The 12,914-nt window shown below is 35.3% G+C and overlaps 1 protein-coding gene across 17 annotated transcripts in view; it reads right to left on the bottom strand.

Annotated features, from left to right (window-relative positions):
* ptk2aa (protein tyrosine kinase 2aa) overlaps positions 1-12,914 on the bottom strand; it is a 158,007-nt gene that overhangs the window by 59,432 nt on the left and 85,661 nt on the right. For all 17 annotated transcript variants that reach the window (XM_088929407.1, XM_088929406.1, XM_088929405.1 and 14 more), the window contains 4 exons: positions 11,806-11,893; positions 8,219-8,298; positions 7,882-7,944; positions 2,872-2,926 (listed from right to left, as the gene is read on the bottom strand). In XM_088929407.1, coding sequence (XP_088785533.1) covers positions 2,872-2,926; positions 7,882-7,944; positions 8,219-8,298; positions 11,806-11,893 — 286 coding nt within the window. The remainder of the gene's footprint in view (positions 1-2,871; positions 2,927-7,881; positions 7,945-8,218; positions 8,299-11,805; positions 11,894-12,914) is intronic.

The raw sequence follows: 12,914 nt of genomic DNA on the forward strand, positions 1-12,914 counted from the left end.
TCTCTGAAGCTTTTTTCTCATGATCAACATAATTACTATTAACAAATAGTATAATCTAGTTGCCCATTCCACTGTTTATTCACTAAAATCTGGAACAGAACCTAATGAGAGAGGATCCACATCCATAAGTTGCCCATTTCACTGTTTATTCATTAAAATCTGGAACAGAACCTAATGAGAGAGGATCCACATCCATAAACAGCAAATTCGTTTTGGTTCTAACCGTGATTGATCTTTAACTGATCAGAGTTTAAGAATGCAGTCAGTTCTTCAGAATATTAATGAAAACACAGTCCGTTAATTCTGTGGTTTATGCTCTACATTTACTGAATTTCTTATCATATTGATTGTTTCATGTGGACTTTACATCACTCAAACCACTGTATGGGAGAGTATTACCATCTGTCACAATCTGAGCACTGATGTTTCAAAACCAGTACATCTTTCAGTAATGGTTCCAACTCTTTTTACCCCATCATGTTCAATGCCCACTTCTATTTACACAAGGTCTGAGTAAAAATAAGTTATTTAGAATGGTAACCGGCAACAGAACACCAAGTATTCTCAGCCATCATGTTGTACCTGGCTCAAGGAGCAGTTTTATGGATAGAGAACAGCCTGTTTGATTCTCTGATGTTCTTTAAAACCTATTTTGCTTGCAACAAATTGGTCTAGTTTTTGGAGGAAAAAAAGACCATATATTTATCACACAGACTACATTGCCGATATTACATGTACATGTCTAATGTACTGAATGTGACATAAAAAAATGACACTGGATGTATGTCTTGATTATGTAACTGCAAATCATCAGACTGTGGCAAAAGCTTGTTTCTTAAGTGACATGCTATAGGAGTTCCCCCATCGGTTATTGAATATTTGTTTAGAGGTGCAATTACCTTAACTTTTTAATCCAGGGGAACATGAGTGCGTACTGATGCCTCAGTACTTTATTGCATGCCACCTTTCTTTTCCCTTGCACTCATTCAATGGCTTTTAAGTCCAAATTACAGTATATTTTTCAATTAGTTAAATTGATCTGTACCCATTACGTTTGAATTTTTTGACTAATCATATTTCCTATGATTGCCTAATGCTAAAATAAAAAAGCATCTACAGGGACGCCTAGAGGATAATAAGTGAACTACAGCGTAGGCCCTCAGAAAAACTCACAGGCTCTTGAAAGAGGCCTATGATAGGTGGTGATCAAGTCTGATGTCGAATATAACACTGTTGTAAATGAGTTCATGCTTCAAGAATAGTAAGATACATGTGAGCACAAAACAATCTCAACTGGCATGTGACTGATCAGTAAACTTCCTTTTGTTTCTTCTCATCTGTAGGTTTACAATACACATAACACCACCTAATATTAACTGCTTTTAAGTGCATATTATGAGATTTTCTTTTTTAAATTAGATATTTACATGTGAATAAATATACATATTGGTTTATTGTGTGTTAAGACCTGCAGTCTGCAGGATTACTATTTTGTCAGACAAAAAATTAACCCCTACAAATTGGTAGATTATGTTAATTGCTGACCTAAGGTGAGAACTGTAAACTAACAGAACCTGTGCAATTACTAGAAATACATACAGCTCTTCAAAAACGCCACACCCATCCTGCACTACAGCTATATCTTTTCTTCAATCTTGACAGGTAGCACAAGTTCAGAATATTAAGGGTACAGCTCAAAAATGTTTTTGATCCAATGTGCAGTTTCCACTTTTGGAAATGTAAAATGAATGAAAGTGGAAACTAGCAAAAACAACTGAAAGTTTAAGCCTGAAACGGTTAATGTTTGATGGAACTTAATTTCCTTTCTTTAAAAGGAACGGGGAAAAAGCTATTTATACCTAATCAATCTTTTAAGATTGCATTTAAGTTACTTTTGGGTATAAATTATGGATGATTAATTATGCAAATATTGCATTCAAGCATCAATCATTTTTATTGCTTGATTTGATCACCCTGTGAATGAGCTGTTAAAGCCTGAGCCATCTGTCGGATTATATACTTTGCAGTCTATAAAATGTGTTCATCTGGATAGCAGAAATAATCACATCAACAATGTTTTGGTGTTCAAATCTGCCATTTATCCCCTAAATGCACTGTCAAGGTTTTATTAGACATACTGGAAAGATAACATTTGAGGTGTCTGAACAACAACAAACACATAAATGACAAAACAGAACGAGCTGTTGATTTGTACAGTACCTAATTAAACAGACCCTGAAATATCTCTCTTATATTTCATAAAATATTAAGAAGATTTGGAGACATCACACCTGAAAAACACACGGTTGTGCTCAAAAAGAAGAAAATGACCCCGATGCTAATCTTACTTCCATACGGCAATATAAACATCGCTTTGGCAAAAAATAACTGCCTTTACAGTGAGAACCGGCCAGGAAATTATGCACAACATCAGAGTTACGTGATGGAATAGCCAGTTTGACAGCAGGGGGAATTCACAGTGGACCCCTGCATCCCAGGAGACTGGCGAGATGGGAGGATTAATGAAACCTCCCAGGTCAGCTGGCACTCTTCCCATAGTGCTGCAGGCTCAGCATCTGTCTGCTTTCTTATACAAGAAGCGGCTTCAGTTCAAAGGGACTTTCACTCCTGTTCCATCGTTTGTTCCCACATTGTCTGTCTCTTCCCATAAACTATAACACAAATTTTTATCCCCTAGATCTCACAGGATAAGTCCATCAGGAAGCTTTGCTGATAGTGGTCGTTCGTTGTAATTAAAATTGTTTTTTGCTGTGGAAAATGTAATTTAATTTGTCCACTTTAAGTGACCCTTACATTTCTTCAATCAAAGGGAATTTGTCATGTATAAAACTACAGTAAACGATTTCTCACCTTGGCGGAGTCCAGCAAACTCTTGGGAAAGAATCTTCTCAAACCAACATCTTTTCTGTTTGAAGAAGACAAAACACCTCATTGTTAAAAAAAATGAATTTTACAGCTATCCATGACACCATATGAATTGTAATAAAACTGGCATTTGTTTTTCCCCAAACTACGGAAATATCTTATCACAATACAAAAAAACGTTCCAAATGAGAGGAATAAATTAGGCCTATCTACCTGAAATACTTACTGAAGATATGAAATTTGAACAAGAATGTGAGAAAGCAAGAAATGAAGACAGATTGTCACAGATTTTGCCTTTAACTGGGAGTGTACTGAAAGTTGAGAATTGTATAAATAAGAATGCTCTGAACTTCTGACACAATGTCAGATAAACTTTTATTGAAAACATACTTTATTACTACAACAAAAGATGCATTTGTTCTGGTTGCTAACACACTGCAACAGACCTGGGTCATAAAATAACCATCAATCACAGAGCTTTGTGACAGAAGCAATAATAAAAAAAACATCTCTTAAAAGGGAGCACAGAGTATTTGGAGAGCAGGCTGAATGTTGACAAAAATCAAACACAGAAGCTGGTTTAAAAAGCAATAAACAAGCTTATCCCTGGCATCTTTTTATACTTTTGTACAGATCAGATAGATTAATTTTTATTCTTCTGTCATTACACTCAACTCTGAATTAAACAGGAATAGAGACACAAACTATATTTTATAATAGCAATGGAAAAATGTGATAAAGTGGATAATTGTGCATTTTGGCATATCTGCATTACTACACTGTTATATAAAGGCCTGACATTGCCTCCTGGGGTACAATATGCAACAATCACTGTCACACTTTAATTTTTCATTAGGAATGAGAAAATAAACAGCTCGTTGAGATTAAGTAGTAGCAGCGTGGTATATTTAATAAACACGTTGTTTCAGAAAGAGGAGTTTGAACATTTTTTAAGAAAAAAGAGAAACCAACATGCTGTGCATATCAAAAGAACACCTTTATGCCAATGTCAGCTGGAGGCGGGACAAAGTCAACTCAGCTGGATTCACCAGGATTAGAGCTCTCTTTAGCACAGTTTTATCTAGAAAACTTTGATGGGTGACAGCAAGTATGGTGCAGACATGCACAACAGTATGCTATTTGATGTCTACAACAAAGCAGGCAATGGGGAGATCAAAGCATGGATACGAGTTGCTATGGAACTTCACTTGGAGCGACAGCCACCTGACTGCACAGTGCTACACTGATCAAGTCCCGAGACGTCACCTGCTGACCTTCCTGCAGGCGCGTCCTGATATGCAAAAATTCAGGCGAACGGCATTCCAACAGCAGGACAATACTTGTCCTCTTGATGGTTGTGCAACAACAACTTTCTTGTGATCTCATTGTGTTGATGACAAATGTTAATAAGCATGATACACTTACCGATGTATTCAATACTATGTCAGTTGCCCCTGCTACAAAAATTTACACGATAAGTATGAGATGTAATGACATTAAAAGTGATATTTCTTTTGATAATCAAACTAAATATTTGGTGTAATATTTCCAGTGGCTTTTGCATAACTGTTCAGACAAGAGCTGAAGGTGATAAGAACAACATTTTAATATTAGGCAGTATTTCCTCCTCTAAAGATATTGAAGACAGGTTATTCCACGGGAAAGAATATTTCTTGTAGTTTTTCATATTGTATTAGAGTTCCCATGTCAAAGATGTGATTTGATTGGACGTAATCTCTTTGTTTCAAAGACTAAAATACAAAAGACTTAAATGCAATTATAACGCACAGGGAAATGGATGCTTAAGGCTCATAATACAGCAAGGGTTTTGTTTGAATTCCTCTAGCCTTTTAAGATGGGAGAAACAGGAGTTGCTGAAGGTAGTATGTTTCATTATATTGATAAAACACTTATTACACAGTAGTCTAAATACTGTATATCACTTCTGTTCTAGTAAACAACCTCCCTGAAGATCCGATAGCTCTGTCATTTTAAATTTTCCGGAAAAACATTAACTACTTTGTCAGGGGTGTTAAATGAGACAGTGCTGGAAATAAACCTTCCGTTTTCTTTTAATATCTTGCTTACTTTATGACAGTCTGAAGGAAAATGAGATCTAAGATTTTGGCAATGACAAATGCTGCAAAAATGTTATTTAATAAAACCGATTTGTGGTCAAGAAATTCCCACCATTCTAAAGTATTACACTAACATGTATAATGTCGAGGGCTAAGAAGTTACTTTCACATCAGTACAGATGTGTTTTTCAAATCTGGTGTAAAGCTGACATAAACAGCAGTCTTGAGGTGTCACACGGAATGCAAGGAATGCATAGACTAAAAGCTTTAGCATCCAACTTCAATATTCAGATATTAACAGGCTTATTTCATTCTCTACCATAACAGAGGAAGCAGGATGAAAGAGAATATGTCCCATAGAGACTGTAGATAATATGTTGTCACTTGAGACCTGACAAAATCATCCAAATACAACTACAGTGGAAATCCAGTACTCCAGCAGAATATCAAATACTCTTCAGGCAAGGAAAAAGTCACTAAGGATCTTAAGTTACTGCTGCAAATTACTGAGGATCAATTATTCTTAACTATAAATAGAACAACCATGTTGCTAAGTGTGGTTTAAGAAGCACTATTAAGATGACCTACATTATCTGGCCATAAAAATGACAGAATACATGATGGATCTCATACTTCCCCTTTCAGCTTCTCTGCAGAGTTAACAAACAAGACAGGAAAGAAAACAGACTTTAGTCTGATAATGACATGCAAATCCAGGAAACTAATCAAATATTGAAATATTTCAAAAAGAACTGCATGTCTTCATTTTTAAATACTTAATCTGTTGGGTTTTATGTCTGTGGGTCATACATGTTAAACTGAGCCATCCACACATAATACATTTTATTATGTAATAACATTTCATTAGGCTACTGTCTAGTATGGGAATAATGCACGGTATAGACTTTATCTCTAATAGTCCAAACCTCAATAAGGTGCAGTAAACTTCATTGGCTGGAGTAAATAATTATCCACCATTTACTAGTGGACATGCAGGAGTTTCTCTTGGATTATCCTAGGAGATTTGCTGGCAAAGTTGGATATAGATGGAAGACTGGGATTTTATATGGCTGATAGTAAAAGGAACTAAAGCACCTTTACGCAAAATTAACCAATTAACTTGCTCCCAATGTACGAACTTCTCAATTGACTTAAAGGCCAAGAGGACTTGTTCATCCATAGGAAAAATAATTTAGCATATTTGGCATTTATTTTATAATTAACTTTAAAATTCAATTAGCAGTCATGACATCTTCAGTAGATGACAAATTAGCAAAGCTGCTTCTTAACTCTAATAAGGGATGTTTTTAGAATTGTTAGTCATCCTTATTCAAAATATCATAGATGCAATTATTGTACACTTTAGATAGTAAACAGTACTATCTAAAAGAAAGAGATAATCCACAAAAGATGCTCCTGAAAAATATGCTCTTTAACATGTTCAATAACTTGAGCCTCTATACACACACCCCACCCTATATGACGGTTATGTTAATAAAAATTAATGCATTTTTATTCCCATTTTTTTTTGCCATACAAAGCTATTTTTGCTACGACAGAAGTGTTTCAATTTGTAGTTTCTTCCTTTTAATGTCTTTTAGTGATCTGTATCATTGAAAATCCTCCTTCTTTTCCACATCATATTGGCAAAACATGATGCCAGTGCTTCAGGATTTACAAAAGCCAAGAAAATAAGTAAAGCATTCCCACTGGCTATAGAAGTGGCAAAAGAATAGAAAGGACTGGAAAAGGTGAGCTGTCAAGAGACTTCTGTGTATTCAACAGTTTATTTTTTACCCATTTGTCTCATCTCTTATAGGTGTAATATGGTAATTATCATACACAAATTGTTCTGCAATTAGCAGAGTTTTATTTTTTTAACTGGGAAACGGAATCAGAAAAAAGATTATGTTAAAGGGACATTGTGTGACGAAAATAAACTTTGAAAATGTAGTTCACTGTTACATACAGTATCAGCAAAATAAAAACAGCCAAACAATCACTTCTACAACGACCACTATTGCTCTATGGCAATAGCGATGTTTTGGAAAATTTAAGCATGTCGACTTTCCATTCATTTAAACAAAGAATTCTAAATTTATCTCCTTCTCTTGAACCACACAACTATTCCTCTTTTCTCTGATAGAGTTAGGAGAAAGTAGGTTTCATGGTGTCAGGTTTTTCCACAGTTTTCCCAAAACATTTTTCTGTCAACTAATGAGTCAAACAAATGCTTTTAATGAGCCATTGAAAAAAGCAATAGTAATCAAATATACTATGTTCAAAAGCAGGGTATTCAATTATGAATAGGCAGGTTCAGAAGAAGGAACATTTTGATGCAGGATACAAAAACTAAATAAAAAATCCTTTATAACCTACAGACATTCCATGATTGTACTGACTCATCATAATTTCTTAAGAATCTGAAAGCCGGAAAACAAGTGGCAATTAGTAGACACCATGAATCCACTTGTTTAAATTGTGCAATACTTCACAAGATAGAGAAGACATCCTTTATGATCTATCTTATGGCAAGCAAACTCTGCACCCCCAGTTCTCATTTATCTTGGTTAATTTTTTGGATTCATGAAGCTCCTCTCACAATCTCCATGTTAACAGGAACCAATCTATCTAAATCACAATAACAAGTCATGCAGAGTGCGCTCTTATGTGAAAACATAAGAATCAATATTAGGTGTTTGCACAAAACTAACAGCAATGATAAGAGCTTTTATATTTAGAACAATATACAACTAAATTTCTTGATTAAAAATAAGTTAATCTGAAGGCATTAAAAATGTTGCATTTTTAGAATCTCTAGCATTCTGTCTTGATCCTAAGCATAATTAAAAGAATAAGGCTGAAATTTGACTTTTGAAAAAAATTATTTGAAAATCATTTTCAGAACACAACTTACTCTAATAGTTCATAGTTTGATTTCTTATCCAGAGCATTCCCTCTCATCTCCCGGAAGAATCTCCTATGATAAAGACAGAAAACATGATAAAGTTTAACAAATGGCATGTGTACACTTCTAGAGAAGCAGATACTGTAATACATAGAATGCATTCATTTGACCCATTTAGTCTGTTGGTAGTTAATAGCTAATCCAAAGATCTCATCTGGCCAGTTCTTGAGAGAAGAGGATCGGCTTTAACAACATGGGTGGGTAGCTGGTTCCAAGCTTCAGATACCCTAAATATAATATAGTTGCTACCCTTACAAGCATCTGTAACTTACAAGCATCCACTCACCTGATTTCAAGGCAGCCCAGCTTCAGAGCTATTTCTTGGTCTACCTGATCCGCTATTTCTAACATATAGTCGTTTCTAACCTGTAGAAACAAAAGTATCAGTTTTAGAGGCATGTCCTGCAAAATTTATACTATACTTATCCTTCATACATCAATTCCGTGGATAACTTAGGCAGCAATAAATCTCTCTAAGCATGATGCAAAGACTATTGGACCAATCACTACAAACTATTTGGCTCAAAATCTCTTATTGCACCTAAAAATCCAAGATAAGATACAAACTTAGGTCTCCGAACTTTAAGATAGGAAGATGACCAACGTAACTAACCCTGCATTTTCTTATAGATCCCCATCTGTAAAAATAAATTACAGCAGCTACAATGAACCCAAGTTGAAACTAATGAAACCAGAAAATGTACTTTTTAACTACTTAAAAGGAAACTGTAATTTCATTAAATGGAAAACATATTAGTAAAAAAACTATTAATTGTAGTTACACCGAAGAGGCTCAGTAATAAAAGACTAAAATGCCTTCCTTTCAGCCCTTCCACAGTTGATTACACCAAATAATGGTGTCTAAAAAGCAGTTCTTCTGGAGATGAAAATGGTGCTAGCGACATACAAAATTCATTGAAGTTCAGCATTGGTCAACACTAAACTGATTAAAGTGCCAAATCGTGGCAGCTTTATGCTTTATAGAATATATGACCTAGTGAATGTGAGCAGTCTTCCAACTATCCAAACACCTGGAAGGCCACAGACAAAAAGACAAAAAGAGGCCATTTACAGCAGATCACCTTTTTCATATGGTTATATTCTCTATAGTGTATATGTAGTGTAGAAGAAGCCAACAGACAAAAAGATCAAACACCTCTATCTTCCACTTATAATAAATACCAGACTTTATTCCTGTGTAATTTGGTAGAGGATGAGCATTATAAAGCCATCTTTGATGGGGGACATCAAATTCTAATCTCCCTAAGAAACTATGAATAAGTATTTTTAAACAGTTTTTCAGTCCTGATCACAACCTTAACATACATTGACCTATGGTGTAAGTGTTACTATATAGTACCCTAAAATAAAGAAAGCAGTATGTTACTCAACAATGCATGCTTATTCAAACATGTCCATGCAAACCATGAAATCATGGAAGGTCTTACATTTTCATTTGAATTGTTGCTACAACTCTAAAGAGCTATGTTTAATACAATTATGAATTTAACAAATCCTGAGTGTACAAAGAAAATTAAATCTCACTGTGAAAATGAATGTTAGAAATTAAACCACTAAATAAAATTTAGTCTTCACACAGAGATTTTGTATTGTCTTGCATTATAAATAAAAATATTACGAAATATATCAGACATGGTCAGTGTTTCAGTCCTGAAACACATCTAATCTTCATCAGAAGGCTAATGACGTCCAGGAAAACAGTTATTCCTAAATTGTATATTTTGTGTTTAATGTTGTGATGAAGTTTAAACCTTAAACCAGCTTGCAGTTTTTTAGATAAAAATTAGAGGACCCAGAATTAAAATTTTCAAACACAGCAAATTACACAAGATGAGAAAATACCGCAGGAGGTCCATAAAACCTTATAATCTAAAGCACATGTGAAAGATAATTGTGTGTTGCTCTCATCACAAAAATCCTGTGGCAATTTTAACAACATGAGCCAGTGGAATGTGAACATTTTCTTTCTGCCATCTAGAAAACCCATTCAGATTAGGACTGACTTAAGGCAACAGTACTCATAACATTTTGCAACTGAAACATTACATTTAGTAGCAGACCTCAGGGGCATTGAGTGTATAGTACACTGGAGCCTACTGACCTATTTTTAACAGACTGCAGAGATTTACAGTATACAACAAACTACTTCCATCTGATTCAAAATCTATGTCAACCCTGTACAGTATTTCTCGCCCGTGAAAATGCAGTTGTACACACCTGCATCACTCATGCATTCTGTATGTGCAAACACAAGGACAAAAAGGAAAGACGGACGATGTAAAAAATAAAAAACTGATCAAGCACATAAATGCCACCAACAACACTGCACTTTTGGTCTTTTTCAAATCTCCTTTTTTAATTTAAATTGAAATAATGATTTAAACAAAGACTGTTCAATCAGCACTCTAGGAAAATGCCTCACACATAATGTATATTGCCTTGCAAAAAGTATTCAGACCCTTACGTTTTCACATTTTGTGTTAAAGCTTGCCGTTATGACATATCAAGTAGAAATGATTTTGTTATATGTACACAACATACTCCACACAAACTAGAAAACAAAAATAAGTGAGAAAACTGGAAAAGTCATGATTATATAACCCTTTAAACCCTTGTTGTGGAAAAACTAAAATTTAGATACACAAAATTACTACAATGAGCCATACAATTACTTGGATGGCCCCTGTCCGTGTGCTATCATAGTCATTCTTTCAATTTCAGGCAAAGGCAAAATGGGCAAGTCTAAGGAGTTTTGAAAGCAAGTCAGGGATAAAGTCATGCAAAAGCACAGATCAGGCGAAGGGTACAAAAATACTGAAGTCTCTGAGTATCCCTTTTAGCACAGTCCACTCAATCATCAAGAAATCAAAGGTACATTACATTCAGACACCACCTAGTTGTTCCTTCAAACTGAGTAGCGAGGCAAGGAGGAAACCGGTGAGGAATGCCACTGTGAGTCTAACTTTGAAAGAGTGATAGAGTTCAAAGGCTAAGATTGCATAATACGTGTATCAGTCAACAAAATTAAGAAATCTTTTCAGTCTGAATACGAAGCATTACATTTGTTACAGATCCTACACAGCAAAGTTTCCCACTCAACACTATTCCTACAGTCAACCATGGTGGTGCCAACATCATGATATGGTATTGCCTCTCTTCGGCAGGGACTAGAAATCTCATTAGGATTGAAGGAAAAATGAACAGATCAATGTATAGACAAATACTAGAGTAACACCTGTTTCAGTATGCTAAAGACTTAAAACTGGGGCAAACATTCACTATTTAGCAGGACAATGATCCAAAGTATAAGGCTAAAGCTACACTACACTAGACTGGAATAAGAATAAGAAACGTAATGTCCTTGCGTGGCCCAGTTGAAGTCCCGACTTGAATCCTATCGAGAATCTGTGAAAAGATTTGAAAACTGCTGTCCATAAGCAATCCCCTCTCAAATTGAGAGAGCCTAAGAAAATCTGCCAAGAAAAATGGGTGAACATTGTACCAAGCCAATGTGCAAAGTTGACAGAGACTTATTCAAAAAGACATGAGTGCAATTAGAGTTGATTCAGGCAAATACTTTAAGGTGCTTCAACCAGAGTACACACATCTGAATATTTATTCACTCAACACATTTCATTTTGTTCTCTTTAGTTTTTGATGACACTTTGTGCAAATTATCTTACGCTTAAAAATTATCTGAGTATTCTGCTCTTGAATAAAATATTTAGGTTAAGAATGTGCAGCATTTTATAATTTTACAAAAATGGGGCACTACAAGAAGGGTCTGAATACTTTGGCACGGTACTGAACATATCTACATGAATAATATTTCTCTGTCTTGTCTCATCTTACCTGCTGGTAGAAGTAGTTGAGTGTTGGTTTGTCATCAGTGAACTGATTCAAGAATCCTTTTGGCAAATAGCGAATCCGCAGCTCATACCTGTCAGAAAAGGACAGAAAATCAAATTGGCACTCAAAATAGAGGAAGACCTAAAATTTAGCTCAAAAATGCTTTAGATATCGTAAAAAGTATTTTCAGACTTTGATATAGTCCACGCTTCAGATTGTAAGTGGCAAGCAAAAAGTTCTATTTCTGCTATTAATTTTGGTTAATGACATTTTACTACTGTCTATTTAGAAAAAAAAGTATAGTGCTCACAACAAAAGGAAAAGCAGCCTTATACAACTAATACATACAAGCACAGTTCTATTTAAAAAGTATGCAGGTTTAAATCAGAAACATACTTTTAGAAGAGTTCAATAAGAGAATCGGTCTAGTTATAGTAAGAAAATACAACTTTTTTAAGCAGCTAGAGTGACATTTTAATTGAACAGACATGACAGGTACTGTATATTAGCAATTACCATCAACAGTGTTGATCACAGGTTAGCTGTGTGTGCTGACAAGCTGTATATTTGTGACACATTCTTTGCACCAGGTTGTAGATGCTGAACAAGCATGTGCCTCATCATTGGTCTCTAGTCCTACATACCACATGTTCTCTCAGACCACAAAACATTTAATGGGGCTTAATGACAAAATTAATATCTGTCAAGAATACTGTTATACAAAAAGCACAAGGCCATGCATTGTCCTGCTGGAATGTTGTCACATCAGGATGAGTCTGCATAAAGGCAGAAGGTCCCAGGGCTTGGTCAATGTAGCACTGTGCCATCAGGACGCCATCAATCACTACTAGCAGAGTTCGGTAGCAAATAGCCACTTATTGCCCATCACACATGATCTCTCAATGGACTGGTCTGTTGTACATAACCATATACTGTAGTTATACATGTCTGTCACACACTTTCCAATACCCATAATGTCATCAGATCACAAAAAACCTTGATTTATCACTGAATAAGATTTGGCTCCACCACCAGAGAGTCAAAGGAAGCAAATTTGTTCAGCTTCCAACATACATGAAGGCGTGAAGAAGTCACTTCTTTATAAGTGGAGC

The sequence above is a fragment of the Atractosteus spatula genome, chromosome 12, assembly GCF_055471065.1.
Source record: "Atractosteus spatula isolate fAtrSpa1 chromosome 12, fAtrSpa1.hap1, whole genome shotgun sequence".
NCBI lineage: Eukaryota > Metazoa > Chordata > Actinopteri > Semionotiformes > Lepisosteidae > Atractosteus > Atractosteus spatula.